General features: G+C 36.8%; 3 protein-coding genes across 5 annotated transcripts; 2 read left to right on the top strand and 1 right to left on the bottom strand.

Annotated features, from left to right (window-relative positions):
- Positions 1-882: 882 nt before the first annotated feature.
- LOC135682373 (uncharacterized) lies at positions 883-6,717 on the top strand. Its single transcript, XM_065197244.2, has one exon. It carries the CDS (start codon positions 1,425-1,427, stop codon positions 2,118-2,120), a length of 696 nt encoding a protein of 231 aa, XP_065053316.1. The 5' UTR covers positions 883-1,424; the 3' UTR covers positions 2,121-6,717.
- Positions 6,718-8,931: 2,214 nt separating this feature from the next.
- Positions 8,932-21,334, top strand: LOC135696264 (glutamate-rich WD repeat-containing protein 1). Of its 2 annotated transcripts, XM_065215612.2 has the most exons (14): positions 8,932-8,980; positions 9,506-9,553; positions 9,948-9,976; positions 10,389-10,472; positions 11,475-11,543; positions 11,835-11,943; positions 12,931-13,025; positions 14,228-14,439; positions 14,818-14,956; positions 15,136-15,260; positions 15,461-15,532; positions 16,074-16,275; positions 17,216-17,355; positions 20,094-21,334. In XM_065215612.2, exons 1-13 carry the CDS (start codon positions 8,953-8,955, stop codon positions 17,318-17,320), a joined length of 1,317 nt encoding a protein of 438 aa, XP_065071684.1. In that variant the 5' UTR covers positions 8,932-8,952; the 3' UTR covers positions 17,321-17,355; positions 20,094-21,334. The 2 variants fall into 2 exon arrangements, with proteins under 2 accessions (XP_065071684.1, XP_065071674.1); XM_065215602.2 differs by lacking the exon at positions 20,094-21,334 and having other exon boundaries at positions 17,216-18,325.
- Positions 18,089-23,862, bottom strand: LOC135696274 (uncharacterized). Of its 2 annotated transcripts, none has more exons than XM_089113559.1 (5): positions 23,643-23,862; positions 21,659-21,813; positions 21,328-21,508; positions 19,426-19,835; positions 18,089-18,982 (listed from the first exon to the last, which is right to left on the bottom strand). In XM_089113559.1, the coding sequence occupies exons 1-5, from the start codon at positions 23,725-23,727 to the stop codon at positions 18,803-18,805; spliced, it is 1,011 nt and encodes a 336-aa protein (XP_088969685.1). In that variant the 5' UTR covers positions 23,728-23,862; the 3' UTR covers positions 18,089-18,802. The 2 variants fall into 2 exon arrangements, with proteins under 2 accessions (XP_088969685.1, XP_088969686.1); XM_089113560.1 differs by lacking the exon at positions 23,643-23,862 and adding an exon at positions 23,241-23,565.
- Positions 23,863-23,874: the final 12 nt, after the last annotated feature.

A 23,874-nucleotide genomic window follows, 5' to 3' on the forward strand; every position in this document is an offset into this window, starting at 1 on the left:
TTATCAAACGAAGACCTGCCCTTTGGGTGAGGCTGGGAACAACTAGCCTCAAACAGTGACTGTCCAGCAGTTAATAGCATTTTGTGTGATCAAAAATGGGCATGACAAAGAAAGCTATAAATTGGGGCCCTGATGGTCTTACTGGCCTGGCACCCATCCTTTACAAATAATTTATTGTGTGCTTCCTTATACTTATATCCTTAAAGAACATGACAAGGTTACGCACAAAAAAATGTACTTTGTACTCGAGCCCGTTAGGAGCCCATCGGTTTGATTGAGAAGTTGTGGGAGGTATAGGCCGATGTAATGAATTCAATTCCAAAGAACCGTTGCCTTGGAGATTTAATAAAAACATGAACCCCCTTAGCAATGATTAATAGACAGAAGATTTGATCTCATTTCCTTATCTCGACGAAAGCAATTTTTCCCAACCAAATTAAAGAAATCGTGTATTTTTGAACTAGAATGTTAAGAGCATGACCGTTCTTTATAATTTAACATAAAGAACGTTCCAAGAATGTTTCGAGCCTTGACCATTTCTTAAAAATACGTGTATAGTAATTCTAAAAACACTATGTTTTGCGAGACTCTTGGGGGCCAAATTCCCTGCGCCATCCTGGCTTCTCGTGGATACGTAAATTCGCCAATTAAGGACATTCTTGACATCCATAGTACCACAATGGTTTGCACTAACATACAAATTGGACAAGCTTGTATTGTATGATAACAGTTTTACCAGCCTCATATGAAATTTTCAAGGCATCTGAAGAATCTTATGAATCTTTTGATTCCAAAAGAGTAAACGCTACTTTGTAAAAGGATTTTGTGCACGTTGCGAAAATTATATCTGTTCGCGCGCTACGAAGCAGGAAAGATGACAACAAGTCACGTGATATTACCACACAAAGCACAGTCGATCTGTGAAAGGAGTTTCCACAACCGAAATGGTCTCAAATTTTTCGCTGCGAAAGCGACGGAACGTTAACAAGACTCAAGAAAGTCAATAGACGATAGTATTTTTAGGTCCACAAGAAGAAAACGAGAGGTCAGTAGCGCAAATATCATACGGTTAGAGGATTTTATGCTTGGTCTGGTTTGCAAGGGCCCACGTAGTGTGAAGTAACAAGAGCCAATTACCTAGCTGACGTAAACTAGGAGTTTCTTATTCAAGCAAGAGCGGTAGTGACTCACGACAGATTTCCCATTTGCTTTATGACGTCTCCATTTCGCGTACAACTCTAAATGCTTCAATAAGGAGTTGGAATAACTGCTAGAAAAAAGTTGATCAAGTCTGTTTGTTGATTTCTTTGCTTAGGCCCATCATAAATCGTGCCCGACAAAACCTTGGCAGCCAAGCAATCTCGGAAGCAGTGGTGGCGTCACAATTGCTGAAACCTTTAACAGTAACTGACGATTTTGGGGTCATGGATGGGGTTGATTCCAGTGATACACACCTACATGATACAGAAATTTTCAAAATAAAACTCTCTTTCTCATCTCTTACGAACAGTGTTGTTGTCTGCCCAGTAGTGGCGACCTTGTATTCATGGAAACCATCTGATACGGAGACGTGGAATTATTTCAAGACTGGAGTACCTGTTCTTGTTATTGTACATGACAGCCAAGATCATAGCAAAAATGTGCAAATGCAGTTATGTATAGTCGACAGGCAAAATGGCTTTGCAACATGGCGAGAAAACATAACGGAAAGATCAGAGTATAAAATGACTCAGCGCAATTTTCATACTTTGAAACTGAACAATCCACGGGAGGAAGGGGAAATGGTTGGATTGAAATTTCCCAATGATGAAATTGCTTCGGTATTTTACAAAGATGTCCACTGTAATATTCCGGATGAGACAGAGCAAGAAACTAAAGAAAGCCCAAAACACATAGAAAAGAAAAGGAGTGTAAAAGGAAAAGACAGCTCTAAGTCTTTGAGGAAACTTTGCAAAGAGGATATATCTTCTCCTTGTATGTTTACTCATGTTACTAGCATTAATAATAGTACATTTTCTGGTGACAAAGAGAAAGCAAGTGCCTCCCCAGCTCATGGAAATGGACGTTCAAAATCAAGCTTTGTAAGAAAGACTTTAAGTTTTAGTACAAAGAAAAGGTAGCTGTAGTTTCTCCAGACCAACTGTTGAGATGGAATTTGGGAAAGCTTACTGGATAACAGATGTGTGGCAATCAGCCTGATCTACAAAGGATAAGGTTTTGATTAAATAGGCACTCAAACCTCAATCAATGCTTTGTTCTAAAGCCCACATTATATTAGTATTAGCTAGTGGTATTGGTTTCAGATTACAACAAAATATTTTTTTAGTGTGTTAGTGATGCTTGAAGCAACACTACACAACATTTACAACAATGGCTATCTGTTAGTATTACCTGTAAAATGTTTTCAGCCAATGGGGGATTGTTGATGGTCAAAATGTAGAGATTTTTCAAATCTCATATCACATGTCTCATGTAATATCTACTAATAAAAATTTAAATAACTTTGATTTTGATGATAATGATATCAAAGATCTTTCTTTAATATTAAAATATATTTTAAAGATTTCTGTTAGCTCTATATTAAATAAAACAATATAAAATAATTCAATTTATGTTACTTCAACTTCAACTGTAATGTTACATTGCCACTTAACCTTCTTAACAATTCAAAAAAGTCCCTGACTGAAGTAATCTTTTCAAAATACAATATATGGATATCAAAATTAAAGAACTTTGAATTATCTTTGTTAAACATTTTAGATGATCATCCTCCCAGAATAGTGACTTTATAATAGTCTCAGACTTATTCATGTGACTAAAGCCAACATTGATGTCAACATTGATGTCAATACATTGCAACATTCAAATATGATGAACATTGATTTTGTTGCAATCTTTGTTTTGAGAATGTTTTTTGTTGATTGACCCATCTATGGTCTTTGTTTCTATACAAAATGTAACTTATGCCGTTCTAGTCTATATGGAAGAACTTTAGTTGCAGACCTTTGACATTAATATCATTATGGCAATCCTGTATATTTTGTTAGACACTATAAAGGTCAACTCATGAAATTTGTCGGTAGTGTGGTATACATATCTTCTAACCCCCCAGTCCCTCTTTTGGTTTCAAACCGGTTTTTTATTATATAGGAAAACCCCCCTGCAAGTTTTGAACTCTAAACTGTTCGTGTCAGCAAATAAATCCAGTTGTTAAACAACATAGTTGTGGCATCACAATATTCATGCAGCTATCTTTCCATGTTTCACCACATTGTTAAACACCATCTGTCAGTGTAGACCAATTTTATAATTTCTCTTATCTTCAATTATCAGTTGTTTGATCTTTGTTATTGCCAAAATCAAGCTTTTTCTGTCTTTTATGCTGGTTTTGTTGCTGTGTGAGTAGTTTTTTTGATAAAGATTTTTTATCTTCTAGATTTATTTAGTTTAGATATCAAATTTTAGAGATGTTTGCTAACCATGTATTTAGAACATATGATGCTTCATATAACAGACCCCAATTTAGCCATGTGAGATGCTTAGCAAGGAAATGATTGTCTTTTTGTTTGATATTCCCTTAAGAACCTTTTCATGGTATCTTGATATTGAAAAATTGATGGCATTCTTTTATGTTAAGCCGAAAAATTCACTCTGGAAAATGATCTTAGCATCAAATCAGTTCCTGTTTGTCTGCTATGTTCTGTTCGATCCACATATCATTTTGGATCCGAATGCAACTTACATCAATTACACATCATTATATCAGTTTAATATAAACAAGCCATTTTAGAGATTGGCTTTTCAATTTCAGATACTTTGACAGCAAGATAGGATATGGTTATTAATAATGTTGAAAGGATAAATTTGTTGGATTCATTGCAAGTTAAAAATTCTTTGTCACCTGACTATTTCTGTGCTGAAAGCGCATTCAGATTTTTCATATATTGGATAGCTTTCTAGAATGGTTTTTCGGCTTTAGCTAGTAGCCTAGTAGTTTTGTTTGAAAAAAACAATTTAGTTTTTTTTTGCAAAATTAATTATTTCATTGCTTTTATGAAAATATATGTTTGATATTAAAACAATATTCTATGTTGTAAATTTATTACAAGAGATGGTCCATAGTATGTAGGAGAGGGGAATAGTGTGAGTTATTAAAATATAATTTCACATTTGTTATCTTTGTTTTCTTTTTGCTTTTGTGCTAACAAACACTTACTGGTGAACTTTCATTTTTAATCCCATTGACTAGATGATAAAATTTTTCCCAGAGTACCTATTTAAAAACATTGATAGATACAAAGCCTGTATAACTGAGCCGTGTCAAACATCTAATCATTTAATGTCTTTGTTGCCATTATTTCCTGGCAAGACCTTTGGTTTGTTGTAGCGGAGATATCCACTGTCATAGTTAACAGCTGGGTTTTCCCAGTTTGAATTTTGCATGTTGGAGAAAAATCATGGCAAAGTTGTAAATTCAAAATTGCTCTCCCTCTTCAAGGGGGGTCTGATTGGGTAGAAGAAAGTTTAAGGGGCAACATCCCTCGTTTTTCATTAGTTTTTTAGTAAAATCGATTATTGGCTTGGAAAATCGTTAGTTTGCTGGTCTTTTGACAGTAAGCTAGAGTGAAGCGAAATTGTCTGCTGGTCAAGTCTTTTGACAGTAAGCTAGAGTGAAGCGAAATTGTCTGCTGGTCAAGTCTTTTGACAGTAAGCTAGAGTGAAGCGAAATTGTCTGCTGGTCAAGTCTTTTGACAGTAAGCTAGAGTGAAGCGAAATTGTCTGCTGGTCAAGTCTTTTGACAGTAAGCTAGAGTGAAGCAAAATTGTCTGCTGGTCAAGTCTTTTGACAGTAAGCTAGAGTGAAGCAAAATTGTCTGCTGGTCAAGTCTTTTGACAGTAAGCTAGAGTGAAGCAAAATTGTCTGCTGGTCAAGTCTTTTGACAGTAAGCTAGAGTGAAGCGAAATTGTCTGCTGGTCAAGTCTTTTGACAGTAAGCTAGAGAGAAGCGAAATTGTCTGCTGGTCAAGTCTTTTGACAGTAAGCTAGAGTGAAGCAAAATTGTCTGCTGGTCAAGTCTTTTGACAGTAAGCTAGAGTGAAGCGAAATTGTCTGCTGGTCAAGTCTTTTGACAGTAAGCTAGAGAGAAGCGAAATTGTCTGCTGGTCAAGTCTTTTGACAGTAAGCTAGAGTGAAGCGAAATTGTCTGCTGGTCAAGTCTTTTGACAGTAAGCTAGAGAGAAGCGAAATTGTCTGCTGGTCAAGTCTTTTGACAGTAAGCTAGAGTGAAGCGAAATTGTCTGCTGGTCAAGTCTTTTGACAGTAAGCTAGAGAGAAGCGAAATTGTCTGCTGGTCAAGTCTTTTGACAGTAAGCTAGAGTGAAGCGAAATTGTCTATGTATATGTTTTTATTAGTAATGTTACACTCCATCATCCCCTCATCTCCCCCACAAGACGAGACAGTCAAGTTATATCACTTCTTTTTTAATTTTTTGAAGTGGCAAAGCTGGGTTAGAGTACAAAAATGTGCTGGAAATGGCTGATTGAGACCTCATGAAACCAATATACCGATAGGCAAAAAAACAACAGTAGCTGTTTGCATTTCGTAATGTAAACAAAAGCTCATAAAAGTTTAATTGCAAAATAGATTCGTTCAAAGCTAAACAGTTATCGTTCATCATTTTAGGCATATTTAATTTGCATTGTCAAGGATACGTAGAGTACACTCAACAGTAAGGACACCGTCTTCTATCGTGTTTACACGGAAAACATGCAGTTCCAAACATGGCCTACGTTTATGATTAGTTTTTTATTTTCCAAGCATTGATAAAGCTGTTTCTATTGAATGCGGAATATTGACAGTCAAAAGACAGTGCAATGGCCGCAACATGGAGATGGCAAGTGCTGCTGATTATGTTAAGACGATATTTGAAAATCACAACATGCTCAACTAATAAGATTCTGCTCATCTTCCAAAATATCATCTAAACGTCTTCGATCTAGCTACTTTATCTTGCAAACTGCATTCTCCTTGAATCTCTTTCTAAATTGACATGTGCGTAATTGAGATAGAACATTTAAAACTAACGGTTTAATCGTGTATTTTTTACTGGGGGGGGGGCGTAATGGCTTTTAAGGGTAATCCATCTCGAAAGTGAAGATTTGGGCTGCCATTACCCCTTATTTACAGCTGCACTAAGATTCAATTTATAAAGCAAAATCGTTGGTCTGTTTAAAAAAGAAATACATTGGCCACTTTTGTCGCCCGATTATGCCGTATGTGCTTGGGATTGTACCTAGTGAGGTTAATAGATGCACTTAAAGGCTCCTGCGCAACCGGCATGCTTTGCGGTATCTGTCTTTCTACGCGACGAAAAGTCAACAGTGTTTTCAAAAGTATGATATTAGGCCGGTTTTGAAAATTTAGTCGCAAAGCATGCCGGTCGCGCAAGAGCTGGTCTAACAAGAATGGGAAACATCAAATGCTTAGCGACCGTGCTTCGATCTGCCGTCAAAGCAATGCAATGTATATTTTCTGAAAGCATTCCGAAGAAATCGAATGCAGCAATGGGTATTTCTTGCAGCCAGATCTTTTGGGAGAAAAATTTATATGAGCGGAATTTCATTTTAAAGATGAACGGTTGTTTCCAAGAGGTGGAGATTGAAGATATGAATAGTGTTTCCAGTTTTGACATGCGAACTACTGAATAGCAACAGGGCTTTAGAAGGACAATGCCTAACTTCAAAAAAGGGGTCTGGAACACAGGCTAGCTCAGCGCTACTAAATTCATCAAGGCCGTTTTTAACAGTAATCAGTGCCTAATCAGTAATCAGTGGTCATTGGATTTGAAATAGTGGTCTGGGAAAAGCAAAATTAGTGGGAAATAAGAAAAAAATACAATAGCTTATGTAGCTTTATGAAATTATTGTGCAACTAATAAAATTTTTGAGATGATTGATTCGATGTTGAAGCTTGCCAAATAGTAAAGCAATGGAACAAGAAAATTGGATGGAGACACCACTGACGAAAGTCTAAAAGAATGCCACAGAGTGACACTTGGGTCTGAACCTTAGAGACTTTGTCTCTGAATCCAAAGATGCTACAGAAATAGAACTTCAGCACTTGAAACAAGACAACCTAAAAGAATTTGCCAAGTGGAAAGTGTAAGCTTCAATTGTAATGTGATTTCCTTAACCCGTATTGTTGCTGCCAAGCCACATTCGGCTGATGTGGAACGATTTATCAGCATCGATCACAAGCTGACTGAAGACATCCGATAGAGCTTCGAAACACTGAGAAACTACCTCAATTTTCTCAGAATATGGCTTAGCTCGAGAGGTTTGACCTATCGCAAGCAGCACTTGACTGGCTCACGGTAAAAATAGAAGGGTAAAACTCCTCGAGAAAGCAAGGTAGCAAGAATGGTGTCTTAGTGTCTAAAATGAGGCAAGGGTTTTTTTCAAAAATTTCAGAAAGATAAGAACTCAAAAAAGACAGAAAAACATTTGGTTTTAAGCTTTACATTTGTACAAAGTCTTGTTTCGTTTGTTAATAACTTACAAGTGTGTGGTGTCGCTATAAACCAATCTAGAGGGCTTGAAACTTCGACAGTAAAAGTGTTCAGGGAAAAACGTTACTGTATGATTGCTTTGAATCTATTATGTTTTGTTTCGATTAGTAATTTTTGGATTTTTGTTTTAACCCTTTTTTTAATATTGTTCATCTCGTTCTACAATGTTTCTAATATTTTACATAGTCATATAGTTTTGTAAAATTATTTTAATATTACTGCAATTATTTAGTACGTAAATCTCAGGCAATCTGAAGTGCGCGATTACAAAATCTGCAAATACCAAAGCCGTAAATATAGACAGATAAATGGAGAACCCGCAAAGTTCCAATATAGCTGCTCTTTTCCCGTATTCATTAGTGAGTCAGAACCAGGAATTTCTTATTTCACATACGTTTAGAAACTTATACAAATCTGGAATCCGCAGAATTCATTTTGCACAAGAAGAAATGATTAAGACTTATCTAAAAACTTTGAAATGTATTTCAAAAATAGGAAGCCACATGTGCTTTAAGAATTCAATGAATGCTAAATTACTTTTTCTTTCAGGAGGGGCCAAAATATCAAAGTCTTTAAAGGGCTTAGGAAAGGCCGCCACCATGGTTGGCGGCAAGAAAAATTTTAGAGTTATGGTGTCTTAAGGGATGGCCAGAAACTGTATCTAAAATGAATTTTGACTGAAGGTGTCACACAGCTTTTGTGATGTTTACTTGAAATAGAAAAGTTTTGCAAAGTTTTAGAATAACCATTATCATATAGCTCGTAATGAAACCTTTTTTTAGATTTTAAAAGTACCCGAAATAAGATGGGGGAGAAAAGTAAATGAAACACGGATTAATAGAAAACATTAACGTTGAAATATCAACAGAAGAACTATCAACTAAAAATAAAAAGTTAAGCAATTTTGTACAGTTAAAATATTACGTTGTAACATCTGATCTTAATCTTTTTCTGAAATTAAGTGCTTTAAAAAAAGTTTGAAAATCCTTCAAGCTGGGCTTGTCAAAATGAGTTTAAATAGAATTTATAATTGCGTCGATATTTTCTCTTCCTTAGTAGGAATGGATTATCCAAAGGATCAAACTCTGAAGTTTTCTTGATCATACTTTTTCGGAACAAGTCTGATTATACTTTATTTCTCATGTCCTCTTGTACATTATCCATAACAAATCGCAAGCTAAACTGAGCAGTTCAGCTATTAACGAAAATGTGCCATTTGGTAGCCATTTGGTAAGACCCTCAAACGGACTGGACCCCTGTCAGGCATCAATGGGAGTACCCCCCGAGGGGGGGGGGGGTTACGCTTTCGTCTCCCTTCCGTTATAATTGATGCCTCCGTTTCCCTTCAGGGCTAGTAACCAGAACGAGATTTCACATGTTGCAAAATGGCGGACGACGAGGAAAGGATGGACGGTATGTGGTGTTTATTTTAGGTTGATTATTAGAAGGGATCTCCAAGGCCTTATGGTTGTTTAATGTAGTATGATGCTTCAGATAGAAAAACTGTAAGTGGATCTAGGAAGACTCAGTCGAACCAAAAGACCGTTTCATGCAAAATGATCTGAAGCCATTTTACAAAGTTAACACGAAAAAGAATAAAATGAAGACTGTTACACCACAGTTTTCTCTATTAAACAGTTTTCTTTGTCTGGCATACAATATTTACATCTTAATAACTGCTGATATTTTTGGCGTACGTAAACAAATACCCTGATGGTCTTTCAGAGTACATTTGGCATGATAGGTACCCTTCACCAGTTCAGTTCAGTCCACCCTGGGTCATTATTTACAAAGGCTTGAAATTGGCTGTCCCAAACCCGTCTTATAATTGGGGAGGATGAACGGAAAGATAACAGTTTTGAGATGTTAAAAGCCATCTTTAAAACTTTAGTTAATTTTTTACCTTAGAAGTACTTTAAACTTATAATTGCTTTTTAGATGAAATGCTGGATGCAGATGAAGAGAGAATAGATGAAAGTGGAAATGGTACTTTTCTTGAAATATTTACTTTTAGGTGCTCTGTGTGAACAAATTTCAATCATTATTACCTTATCATCAGGACTTTTCAATTGCTTGCCTTTTGGCTCATTTTAAGGGCAATCAAAATCACTTATAGTTTCTATCAGAAAAGTTCTTTCTTATTGCTATAAGCATGAGAGATGATATCAACTAAGATGGGTAGATCTTTAGTGATAGCTGTGGTGCCAGAATTCAATTTGAGACTATTGATAGGAAAAATAATAAATGACACATGAAATTGGATATTATAAATAACATAACTTAGGGAAAAAACCTTTTTTAAATTTATATTTTCCAATTTCGTCTTTGAGATATATGTCATTTAATGGTGTAATGAATGTTTTTTTCCTTTTTTTGTCAGAAGACAGCAGAAAGGAATCTGAAGAAAAGGTAGTTTGTTTCACTTTTTTACAACTGTGGCTTTAACAGGAATGTTTTTGTTTGTGACATATTGCATATCAGACAAAAAGTCTGAAAGTGACCTTCTGTTTCTTTGATTGGTTACCAAATGTGTGCTTGTAATTTGCTTGATCTTTTTTGCTATGAAATAAGATTCATATGCACAAGGCTACCCAAATTTATTTGATGTTTTGTCTTGTAAGAAATTTTGCATTCCTCTTAATTTTTTGTTGTTGCCAAGTTCTTTGTTGATACTTTTTTACCAGTGAAAATTGGAATTGTAAATGGAGTGATTAAATGAATGGAAAGTCTTCTTCGAAAAATCTTAATCTGCATTTATTGTATGCCTTCTCTGATTTTTGACTTCTTAAATTATAGAATATTTTTAACTCCTACATCATAGGACTCTGTGTACCTACCAGGGGATCCCATTGATGAGAATGAAGAACTTGAGTTTGACAAGAGTGCATATGAAATGTATCATGAGGTTGTGAAAAATTTATTAAATTATGACATCTCAAATGATAGCTACTTTGGACTCAAGAAAAGTTATGAAGAATTTTAGTTGATTTCATGCTGCATTGTTATCTAGATTTCTCTCTCACTGACATAAACAGTGTGAAAACTTTTGTGACCAAAGCTCAAAGTGTGTTACAATCCAGGAAAGTCAATGAAAATTTCATTGTCTAAGATGAGGCCTTTTCTTTTAGCATGATTACTCACAATCATGTCATCACTCAAGCAAACCAAACCACGCAAGTGTTTGATTGCTCGTGCAAAACAGTATATTTCAGGGCATCAATTTCTCCTCAATTAATACATTTCTAGTCATCTTTTGTTACCCAAGCAAGTGACATAAACAATGCAAAGATGGTATATCAAAACACAGAAAATGTTAGTAAGCTTAATTAACAACATCTCATCGAAAAAATGCATTTGAAAATCAATTCCACTGTGAATGTTTAGGCATACCATAGGCACTTAGTATTTGAACTACATTAGCACTTGGAACATTTTCTGGGCAGTAAAGCATTTTTACAAAAGATTTGGAACAAAATTTTGCCATCATCTGGCAATAGCGTCTATACGTCCTTTGTGATGTACATTAGCTTGATAAACAAATCACATTTATAAATCATCGCTCTTGCGATTGCTGGGGACATCATGCGATTGCTGGGCAGCTTGCGTGGGCTATTTCTTACGAAAAGGCCTGAAGATGTAACTTGCTAAAAATAAAATGTTATTGTAAAGTGCTATGGATTCCACTTTCAATGCTATTGCCCTAAGAAAGCCCTCAGGGCTGGGCTGCTAGAACCAAAACAGGTGATAACTTCCAGATTTGAATGTGTGTGTTTGTCAGACTCTCATAGGATTTGTTATCTAGAAAAGTGAAAATACTAAAAGGCAAGGATTGAAATTTTATTCGAATTTTTCTGAATAATTAGCTTGTTATTTCTGTGTCATGTGACAAATGCATGTTTCGTTATAGGCTCAGACTGGTGCACCATGTTTAAGTTTTGACGTAATTAAAGATCAACTTGGAGAAACAAGAACTGAGGTATTTTTTTGTTTTTCTCAGGTCATTTAGTTTTATTATTTCAACTTCTAGAGCATTTGTTCAAGAGTTTTGAAGGCTGTTTAATTAAGTCTTAATGCTTTGCTTAGAAAAAATTCTGAAAACTCACCCTTTTTATATGTTGACTCATCTTTTACTTTTTGTCAACTTTAAGATGATGACAATGGAAAGTTATAGCGTTGTAGCCAGCAGGCATTCTCCATCAAAGTCTGTTAAAAGACAAAAGTTTTCATATTTGTTTCCATGGTTTGGTAAATACTTTTAAATTTGCAGTTTCCAATGGCATTGTATTTGGTCACTGGAACACAGGCAGAAAGAGCTCACAGCAATTCCATCATGGTTGTTAAGATGTCTGATTTGTCAAAAATTGATCAAGATGAAAGTTAGATTTTTTATTTCTCTTTTTTTCATCACACGTTTTATTTATGAAAGAATAAAGCTAAATTATATCTTTTCAATCATCTTGAAAATCTCTTTTTGTCATGAAGTATTATTAATTGTTTATTAATCAAAAAATTACAAAGCAACATTCAGAATAAATAAATGCAAGTAAATATTTCAGAAATTGCTACACTCTCCGTGGGTGTCAAAATCATTTGCAGAAATTACTACAGGTCTGAATCATGGATTAACTGAACAGATATAAATGTGTTACATGTGTTAAAAACATGTGTTAAAAAAAATCAACTTTGTTGAAGAAGTTAAGCCCCGGGCAAACGAGCCAACATTTCATACAACATTTCAGTCAACACGCTCTTTTCACATGTTGGCTCAAAACCACGTTGGGTGAATTGTTGGATCGATTTGAAACTGGTCAAAAATGTTGGCGGCTGTTGGATGGTAATTAAAATAATCCCCATTGTTCAAGGTGTTGTTTGGCCGGGTTACCAACATTTGTTGGCTTCACGCAAGCGCTGTAAACAATTTATAAATGTGAATAGAGCTGCGCGCCAAGTTTGAGTTTGTGAAGCAGAGATCAAAATTTTAAGAAGAAGAGCGCAGAGCGTAAAATATTGGATAATAGAAGAGTACGAAGAAAGAGATTTAGTGGGTAAAGATGAGTACGACGAGGCCGTAAATGAAATGAATAGAGTTTTGGGGAAAAGAAAAGCGTTGCTTTCAAGACCAGGGATGGCAGGTCTTCTTGGACTCAATCCGAGTATCCCAAAAACGGTTGTGCCAAATGTTGGGTGAATTGTAGGATCATTTGGCCAGCCTTCCTAACCACTCCCAACATTGTTGGGAAAGATGTTGGGTAAAATGTTGGGCAAAATGTTGGCTCGTTTGGCCAGGGCTTTACATTTTTTATGCAGTTATTGACAAATTGCTGCGCTTATCGTGATTCATTTGTTGTCTTGTATCTTTGAAGGTGATTCAGATGACGAAATAATCGAAGATGAAGCTGATGGGCCAGCAATGCGAACAGCTTCTATAAGGCAAATTGGTGCCTGTAACAGAATAAGGGTATGATCTCTTCATTTACGGTGTAGATTGCTACAGCTTATTAGAGTATTAAGCAGAGATTTGACCTTTTGAAGTAGCTTATCATCTTGTGCGCCAACAGAGCTTAAAATTGCACATGGTGTGCCAAATTTAATATAGGTGATCACCTTTTTGCTATTTCTCAGCTAAAGGATGTGCCTAGATAGCGGAAAATGGAATTTAGGTGATGATATAAATCACATATTATGTTTGTTAGAAACACTGAGCTTTTTATCGGAGTTTTCCAAATGCTCTTTACCGTATAAGCTCTATTAAGCCCCCAGGGGGCTTAATTATTTTTTTCAGTACAAGATGGGGACTTAGAAGAGAAGGGGGCTTATTAGAGAGAGGAGGCGTATTAGAAAGAAGGGGCTTATTGAAAATTCAAAGCAAACATGTTTTGAAAATGCCCTTGGCTTTTTTGTTGTGAAAATGTCATACAAATGTTCTCAAAAAGCTTTACTAGCAGCTTTGAAAGTTCAATTAACCAAATATAAGGTCCTCATCTTCATAAACATTACTAGGATAACCCTTGGATATCTTCAAACAAATTTCGACTGACTACTAAGTCGCACAAGTAACTCTTTACATAGGCCGTATTTAATGCACACGATCTTATCGTCATAACACCCGTCAAGAGACCCACTAAATGCGCATGTTTTCTATGATTGACATCAAAGGCTAAAGAAGGGGGCTTAAAAGAGAGGGGGGCTTGTTTAAAGTTTTTGATTGATAAGGGGGATTTAATAGAGGGGGGTCTTAATAGAGAGGGGGGGGGTTAATAGAGCTTTTACGGTGTTGGTTTCTGGATATGCCCTCTTTTATTACTTTTTGACAGATTTGATTGACAGAATTGTAAAAACTTTGGTTCAAATAAGTGATGTCTGCTATTGGCTGTTACTTGTGGGTTATTTTGTAAATAATGATGTTATTGATATGTAAAGATTTCCCAGCTGCACCTCTTTTTTATTAGCTTTTAGTTTGAATGCTTGTCCTATACTTCCCTACGGAGAACGTAGTAATAACTTTGGCTTTTTACGCGGCTTTTATGCCCATAAGTGTCATAGGCGTTGTACAAGCAAGCTTTGAAACGTACAAGCGAATATGCCTACCGTGGCTTATGTTACTTCTGTAGCCTAGATTTGTCAGTCAACGTAATTATCTATGTACGCTTGCTGTTTTAGCACTCACACATACCAAACAGACATTTGGTTGCTTCCTGGTCAGACACAGGCAAGGTTCATATCTGGGATGTCGCAGAGCAGATGAATGCATTGGATAAACCCGGAGCGCCAAAGAATCAATATTTTGGAGACAAAGTCAAGCCAATGTTCACTTTCAATGGTCATCAAGCTGAAGGATTTGCGATTGATTGGTCAAAGGTAAACCCATCCCGGTAAGTTTATTTTGATAAACCAAATATAAAATGCACCGGATTTTCTATGGCATCGAAAACTTGTGCCTCCTCTCTGCACACACAGAATTTTCCTATACAGATTTAAAGAGAAAATCCAATTCACAACGATTAAAAGAAATTGTTGACTGGAAGTTTTCTGTTCTCAGTACTCTTATTTTGCTCATTGATGAAAGTTAGAGAGTATTTAGGCCTATTCATATTCTTTCCAATTTCACTTGGCTCTTCTTGCATCTTCTTGTGCTGAATTCTGAGAGAAACCGAATACAAAGTCTATCACTCATTACGAACCCTTTTTGCATGCAGTTTCTATAATTTGCTTCGTTTCCAACTAGCGGCGGATTCTGTTCTGTGTTTTAGCCTGGCAACCGGCTCCTGCAATCGGAATATCCATTTGTGGCAACTCAGAGACGACGGAAATTTTCATGTCGACCAGCGCCCATACAATGCACACGAAGCCTCGGTGGAGGATATTCAGTGGAGTCCAAACGAAAGCAATGTAACCAGTGCTATTTTTTCCATTTTTTTCCTATTTTCTATTATCTCCTATTTCAATTTACACATAGGACCTATATAGAAACATCTGTTTAATTTGTTCATTGCCTTGAAATACATTTCCCCTAATCTTTCGAAACTTATGTTCACTCTTAGTTTCAAGTAAACACCACTTCTTTTTAGGTATTTAGTTCTTGTTCTGCAGACAAAACGATACGAGTCTGGGATGCACGTGCAGTAGGAAGCAAAGCATGTATGATCACATGTAAAGCACATGATGATGACGTCAATGTAATCTCGTGGAACCAGTAAGTAGATGCTCTTCATCAATCGAAGTTTTAGAAAATCTATGTCCTCAAGTTAGTCAATCTGCGTGATTGATTTTTCCAAAGCCTTTCTTACCTCAAAAGTCCGCGGATACCATGACATGTTGCGTCAGAGATTCCTGAGCAGTATATCAACGGAGGAATGTTCTTTAATGATCTAGGGGTAACCTTTTGCCTTGCAGAAATGAGCCGCTGATTGTTTCTGGTGGAGACGATGGTGCAGTTAAAGTGTGGGACTTGCGACAGATTCAAAAGTATGTTAGATCAATTTTCTAAGAGTGGGGCACAATTTTCTAAGAGTGGTTCTTTTAATTTATTGTAATGTTTATTGGTATTTGTCGTAATTTTTGATAGAATTGTTGTACACCATTTTGTTCCCTTTTGCAGCCGTAGCTGCCCTCATTTTTGCTTATGTTATCAACTGATAACTGTTATTTATCATCTTCCTGTCGTCTACCAATGTATTATACTGATCTTGACGCTTTTGTGTCTCTCGCACACAATGCCTTGAGTTTCTCTTCAGGGTTTTTTCTATGAACCGTCTTATATTACGATGCTTTTGGATTTTTACTGTAATAAAGCTTTTATTCTTAGTTCAGTTTTTCAACCACTTTTCAACCAACTATTTGTTTCAGTATAGTAATTCACTCTTCCGCCCTAGTATTTCTTTTCATGCAAGATTTGATATTTTTTATCCTGTAATCCATATTATCTTTGTAGCATTTGAAATGTAACTATTAATTTTCAGCGTACACCTGGGTATGTTTTAATTTAACAATGTAATAAATATCGTAGCGATGTGCCAGTTGCAACTTTCAAACACCACAAAGCACCAATCACATCTGTTGAATGGAATTCACGTGATAGTTCCGTTTTTGCTGCTTCGGGGTCAGATGATCAACTTACTCTTTGGGACCTTGCGGTGGAGCGTGATGATGGTGATCAAGCTCAAGGCAAATTGAAAGATTTGCCTCCACAGCTTTTGTTCATCCACATGGTATGTTTTAGCTTGGTTTTAGATACATTGTTAAAGCATGAAATGGCAAGGAGGTATACTGCCCATCTTTATTGCTATTCGATACCATACCGATAATCTTGATGCTAGTTTTGCTAATTTCTATCTCTTTTATTGGCTTTGGGTTTAATTTCTCATTTTTGTTGAAGATAGTCTGTCCGCCATTGTTCTCAGAATATTTTTTCATGACCACGATATTCATACAGCTTTGGTTTAATGCACAAATAGCCAATCAGAATGAAGAATATCATAGCGTACTCTCCCTCAGCGAATTGCTGTGAATTTTGTATTGTTGTCAAACGTCTTGGTTTCAGTTTCGATGATATGAAAATTAGGCCTTTTTGTCGTGCTCACCCACAATAACTTATGTCGGATTCTAAAAAGGCAGAGGAAGACCCTCTATTAAGGCGAGGCTTTCAAGTTTGAATTTGCCAGTCACGGAGGAAACATATTTAAATAAGTTCTTGCGGTAAAGAAAGGAGTTGACAATGTTATAGTGGCGCCAAATTATCTTCTTTTTGTGCGTGGATAATTATAATTTTCTGCGGAAGCGTGCTACAGCCACTTATATCTTTACGTTTCTCAACCAGATCATTTTCGTACAGGACTAGCAATGCTTCAAAGCAGTAGATGCTAAAAATATCTATGTGCGCATCGAGCGGTTTACCTCCTTCCTGTTGATTTCGATTGCCAACACGTGGGGCATATCGAGGCATAAACATCTATTACGCCTTCGATAAAATCATCTTTTTTCGTGAAAAATCCTTAAAAGTCGTATTGTTCTAAAAATCCCGTAAACCGACGATCCAATACGCTTTGTGGAAAAAGTGATGTCATATACCCCTCGTACCAATATGTGCTTATGATCTTACTTTCAGTTGCTGGTTATCATACTGTAGTTTCGCTCAACCTCTCTTTACAGGGCCAAAATGACATCAAAGAGGTCCACTGGCATCCCCAACTTCCTGGAGTTGTTTTGAGTACAGCTGGAAATGGTTTCAATGTTTTCAAAACGATAAGTGTTTAGCTAGTATCAAGTCCAATTCTGAAGATAGATCTCAGGTAATTACCGAAATTTGAAGCAAAGTGAGCATTTTCTTGTGTCAAATTTTGACTGACATACCGGATTTCGACTGTATCATTCTGTTTTTCGGAAGACAATCGTTTGAAGAAATGCACACTTTGGAATACTTTTTTGATAAATTGATTCAGGAATGACCAGTAAGCAAATGATTGTTTCTTCTTTTGCTAATCGATGTTATAATCGCAGATGCCTACCAGAGAACACTGCTGAATAGCAGCGGGGATCGGACTCTTTTGAGCATCAAATGTGCAAACAAAAGAGGAGCTAAACACGAGCCTCTACTTACTTCTTTGATTCTCTATTTATTTTGAAAAATTCGCCATACCCAATCATCTAACAATCAAACATTTTTTCTGCCGGTGTTACACCAGAAGCACTTCTTGTTTATAAAGAATACAAAGAGATTTAATGGATGAAATGCTTTAATTTCTTGTCCAGTTTTTATGATTCAAAGTTTGGACAACCTTTGAACAAGATACTTTTACCTGATGTCAAAAGATGTGACTTTGTTTTATGTTTAAGAAGTATTTTTCCATTAAGTTCCTTTTTATCGCAGATTATAAAATGGTAGCTTTTGAAAACAATGCGTTTTTTACCAAATGGATTTTGACTTTGAAATAACCCGAGCGAAGCCCGTAATTAAACCCTTTTCAAGTGATACCTAAAGAAACAAGAAAACACTGAATTTGACAATGAAAGCGTTTCGTAAACGTAGATTGCAATTCCTAGATATAAATGTTTTTTAAGTGAAGAAATCTTCACATTTCTACATGCGACATCATTTATCCAGGATTTCGTGCAAATTAGCATTGGATTAAAACGTTTTGTGTTACAAAAGAGCTTGTCAATTATCAGACACTGTAAATTGGTTATTATCAAGTAATTGTATTTACATAATAATATCTATACTATATTAGTTTTTATTATCCTATTATTGTACCTGCTTCACAGGTTCTGCTGTTATTTAAGTTGGCTTCCTAATTCTAACAAAATGAGCATTCCTAATTCTTAAATTCTGAAAAGTTTTCTCATTCAGAAATGTGCTTTTCATGTAAGATTAAGAGTTGATGAGTGGTACCTTTCTGAAGAACAAATAAAAAGTTGACGTCATGAATAGGAAACTGTTTGGTCGAGTTTACTCAAGGCTTAAAGCATCTTGGCATAAAGCTTCAATGCAAGACTTTTCTAAAAAGCTTTTGCATATTATTGTAAATGCAAGGATTAGATTATTTTTGTTACAGAATCATTGTTGGTCATCGTTGCTATTGAAACCCCCTTTTACTACACCCCTCTACCGTACTGTTACCCTTGCTATACCATTCTTTTTGTTTTCTCTGCTTCTTTGCCTGGTTTTAAGCGTTTCAGCCGTCAAAACGCAATGCTCTAAATGTTATTACTAGTTCCTAGTTAAGCCATTTTGCATCCCTAACTTGAGTCAAATGTTTGCGTGCTCTGTGAACTGTGTTTCTCTTTTCTTTCTTTCTGGTACTTTATTATCGCCATTGCGAATCCACTTAGTGCTATTACAGCCATGCACGTGAAGGCTCCAATGATAATTGGGGATATGAGGTTGTGACGTAGGTCGTGATGTTTGTGATACCGAAGCTGAAATAGAAAGAAAATTGTAGTAAGTATTAAGTTTGATGCATGACAGATTTTCATGCCTAAACTTGCTCTGTCTTGTTCTGGAGGCCTTTTTACCTATCACCAAATGAGAGCGGGAAAGAGAAATTTGAATATTTCTTATGAAGAAAATTAATAGAAATAGAAAACCTTGTAGAAAGCTATTTTGTGACATCTTTATTTTCCTGTAAGCTTATACTACTTCTAAACAGGCCTTTTTTACCTCACGTAAAATCTTCTTTGTGTTCCAAAACTTTCATTATCTTAGCAAGATTCTAAAAATATCTTGATCACTTTTAATTTTCTGAAAAATTCCTTAGACAGCTCGCCCTCTTTTCCCAATTCTCTTTGTCCTTTTTCTCCTTTTCTTTGGGAGTGTATTATTTTCATATCTATGGTTGTTAAGACGCTTAATTGTGGTGTACCTTTGGATGTATTGTTCGTTTGTCGTTTTCTTCCAGTGCTGCAGTTATGTCTGCCTTTTCGTCTGCTTTCTTCAGATGTTCACTCAATGACTGGATGTTGGTACTGATGTCTACATCACTTTTCTTTTTTGTGGCCTCTTCCTGGGTGGTTTTCTTCGAGGCCGTCTCCTCCACAGTTGCTTTGTTATGAATAATGCTCGCTTCACTTTGAAGAAGTTGTTCCATGGGACTTTGGCTGCTAATGGTCACGAGTGCCTCTTGTTTTTTTTCTGCCTGTTCCATATCTGTCGCCCCAACTGCCGAACTGCTTTTTTCCGGTTTTCCGTTTATGCTTGTTACTGCTTGTTTAGTTACAATTGTTGATTTATTTTCATCGTATTTTACACCAGTTACTGCCACCTTTGCTGTCTCTAGATAGATTAAAAAAATGTCTTTTGAGTTCCTAACATACTATTTATGAAATCTTAACTAAAAGGGGGTTTTCTGTGGTAACCAAAGCAAGTGGTCCTGCACTCCTAAAAGCGGATACCTTTTTGTGTTACAGGTATTTTAAGTACGTGAATAGGAATGAGTTACTTGGTGATAATTACAGTCCGAATATTAAACAGGAAAGAAGCAGTCGTTTTGTTCTTAAGCTGGTGTGACTCTTGCTACGTTTCCTCACATAGATATACAGTTCAGTTTTATAATGGAGCACTTGTGTTACTGGATCTCAAGCTAGAGAGGAGGCGGAATGCTAAAGTAAAGGCCTGGATCATATAGAAAGATAAACGATGTGGAAAAAGATAAAAGGCAAAGTGGTCATAGAGGGAGTGTCGTCTTATCGCATAGTAGCGTACCCAGGGCTGCAGCAGTGGGGGCGTGGTCAAAAAAGTTTTCCCCGTTTATTTGATCCATATTAGCTACGGTAAATAGCAAAGTATTTTAAAATTATTGTTGACACAAGCATACAGTATACTACCCCACCCTTCCCCCCCCCTATGAGTTTTGCACCATTTTTGGACAAATTTTAGAAAAGTGGGGGGTTCCGGACCCCCCATTCCCCATTGTAGAGGCTGCGCCAAAAAATTCAAAGTTGGGTAGGGCTCGAGTTGATAGCTTTATTAGACTAAAGAACCATTTTTTAAAACTGCACTTAAAGCCTGGTTCCTTTAAAATCGTAAGAGTGTCGGCGACAGTCTGCGTCAGTCTGCGTTGGCCTTCCGATTTTATGGAACACTTCCGATCGTTACGACTGCGCCGACTGTGAATTGCAATGGTCGGGAGAGTTGATCTGAGTTCAACTTTTATGGGAACCAGGCTTAAATGCTTCAAGATATTTTATGGGGAAATAGTTATGCTAGCGGTACATTGGAAGGGCCGGCGAAAAGGTTTCGGAGGCCCTAGGTATTTCTGACGGTATAGGCTTCCCTGCGAGCAAAGCGAGCAGAAAAGTTTTGCCCCCACGCTCTTAAGATAAGTTTAAAATACATTTCAGAATATTTCTCACTGTCATTTTCTTGCAATCGTTTATAATATTATGCTATGCTTTAAGGCATGCTTTTAGTACGTTTGATTATTTCCAATCTTAAAATGAAATTCACTACTTTATAAAGGTCCCATAGATCTATTATTTATTGGAAATTAATCAACAACAGGATTTATCGCAATAGTTTTTCTCCTATTTTGTCACTCTTTTTACTTTCTTGAGAACATTTTTTGCAAAATAGTGGGGTGGGGCTGAAGCCCCTAGCCCTCCTTCTAGCGCCGCCCATGCCTTGTGTACGCAACTGTTATCGCAAGCACTTGAATGTGTAGAAAGATGATATACTGCCGATAGCCATAATGCCTGTGGCCTTTTACGTGGGCTTCCAACACTGGGATAAGATATATATATTGGTTTTGCGGAAAACAACAGTGTACCTTTGTTTGGCGTTGAATTCTGGTACTTCCTTTTGAACTGCACAACAGCTGAATTTGCATGTTTCCCTGTGGCCTTTTCCGTTTCACAAGCGTGGTTTTTACAAGAGACTGAGTAGCAGACGTTGTTATCCACCCACGCAGTGTCACATTGCTCAATCTCGCAGCAGAGAAGCGCACAAACCTACGGAGAATTGTTCGTAAAAATTAGAGAATATCTTGCCTCAGATTTGCATTTACATCATATCTTGTGGTGTCTTGGGTCAACGTTAATTCTATTCAGTGTTGATTATAAAGATGTATTTTTCTAAGATAGTAGCATGCGTTAGCTAACCTCCATATCAGCAACCTTTCCAATCATCGTTGTGTTTTGTGTTTTGCTTGCTCGCTTTACGACTGTTGTTGTGTAGTAGTTTATCGGGATGCATCCTAAATTTTCAGCTTGTTTGGCAGTCGATTGCTCTGACCAACGAAATTCTTCCGCCAGTCCTATCGAAATGGAGTTAGCAATTTTTAACAGGACATTTTAGTTAACAGTAATTCAGTTTTTGTAAGCTAATTTTCTATGACATTATAAGCTTGATTTATCGACAAATTACGTAGAATCTCGAAACTACGTTTGTAGGCTAAAGGGCCTTAGTATAGTTCAGAAAACATAAATGCTCAAGTCTATTATTTCATCTCACATTTTTATTAAGAGCAATGAAATAGAAGATCAAATGTGCAGAAGATTGCAACCCTGTTTCAACATCTCTCATTAAGAAGCTGATGCAATATTATAAGTTTCCGTTACCACGTAGCTGAGGCGGTTGTCCCATATACTAAATATATGGTATATCATGATTCTTTGCCATGGAAACTGGTTTATAATATGAGACCTCGATCGTACGTTCGATAAGCTTTAGCTCTAAAACCGGTTGGTAACTTAATCTTTGAAATAACTGAAATGAGCTCGTAACTAATTGCGCTGTCCTAAAACCATTCCGTAGAGAATATCAAATGCGTCTCCCTGACGTTATCGAGCAGACTCTTCGCTCAAAATTGTTAAAAGGGAAAAGTGACGGCTAATATTGAAGCTGTTTCTTTTTCATATTACCTTGCTCATATATATAAACGCACCTCGGTATTCGCAAGGATTATTGCACTGGGTAACAAAAGAAGTAAGATTTCGAGAAACATCAAATTATTTCAATTGAAAACGACTTATTGCATGTAAACCAATTTTTTGAGGATGCCATGGAGGGGAGCTCGGGGTGAAGTTAGGCTCATACCCCTTGTTATAATCCAGAGAGATTTATTGAGGGCTCAGCCCTCCTTAACGAATGAGCACGTGTTTGTTTCGACCAATTCTGTGGGTAACCCTCTATTGTAGTATAGGGAACGAGCAATTTCTGATAGGCTTATTGAGTTGGTGAATAGTTTGAATGACTTAATATAACAAATGAATATATATTGGGTGTAGTCTTGGGTGTGGTATTGGGTGTGTTAAATGTTGTGGCTTCTAGGTGTGATGATGGCTGAATTGTTAGAGGCGCTGACTACAGAACCAAGAGTCCGTGGTTCGAGTCCCTATCATGACCAAACTTTCACCTAGAGTGGGGAGAGTCGCCAGCTCCCTGTCAATTCCAGGCGCAGGAATCACGAGATGTGGTCAAATCGAGAGGAAGGACCAGGACAATGCTCGATAAGCATAAGCTTCTCAATGTCCTAAAAACTACCTTCGGATGCTAGGTAGCAACAAAGACAGAATACAAATACAAATCCCCTCCTAGCTTTTTAGGACGGCTTCCCTGGTAAGATCACTTCATCTTATCATTAGCGTAGGATGGGCTTTGTTTTGGGTGAATATAGGATTGCAAGTACGTTGTTACTGTAATTAAGATTTGACTCATTCAGTCCATAACTTTGACTCGTACCTAGTAGTAGTTTGCATGGGTTGTTCTTGAAAACGACTGTGATTTCCGTAATACCCATAGACTGGACTCCAGAAATGATTATTTCACGGCACTGTCATGTCGGATGTTAAAGGGTTCTGCTCGGGAGAATTATCCTGCGATAATAGCGAAATTTTCTTTAAAAAGTCCCCTTTGCTACTAGAAAACCCTCTATTGAAGGGTTACCGAACAATCAAACAGTCCAGATAAAAAGGATTGGACCTCGAATAAGCCATTGTAATAAGCTGAATTGTCATAACGAACTTTCTAAGCAAATTCTTGCTGAGTCCATTGATCTTTTAGTGCCTATTGCCGGTGGCTAAATACGACAACCACAAATAAAGATCAGAGAGCACATTATTTTAATTGTTCTTCGATACAAACCTTGCTTTATGAAAATGCTGCTCCACACATCAACCCAAATCCCAAGTAAAACAATTCGTAGAAATTTGCGCGGCATTTTTACCATTTTGTGGCTCTACTCCCTTGTAAAACGGATCTTTGTGTTTTTGCCTAGGATCGAAACACGCGCAACAAGTCGCGTATTCATGGTGCGGCTACGAAACTAGCGCAGCTCAATGATTACGTGACTGAATCAGCGAAGCCCACTTGCGAC

Source organism: Rhopilema esculentum, chromosome 17 (genome assembly GCF_057945365.1).
Source record: "Rhopilema esculentum isolate cy_ngs chromosome 17, ASM5794536v1, whole genome shotgun sequence".
Lineage (NCBI taxonomy): Eukaryota > Metazoa > Cnidaria > Scyphozoa > Rhizostomeae > Rhizostomatidae > Rhopilema > Rhopilema esculentum.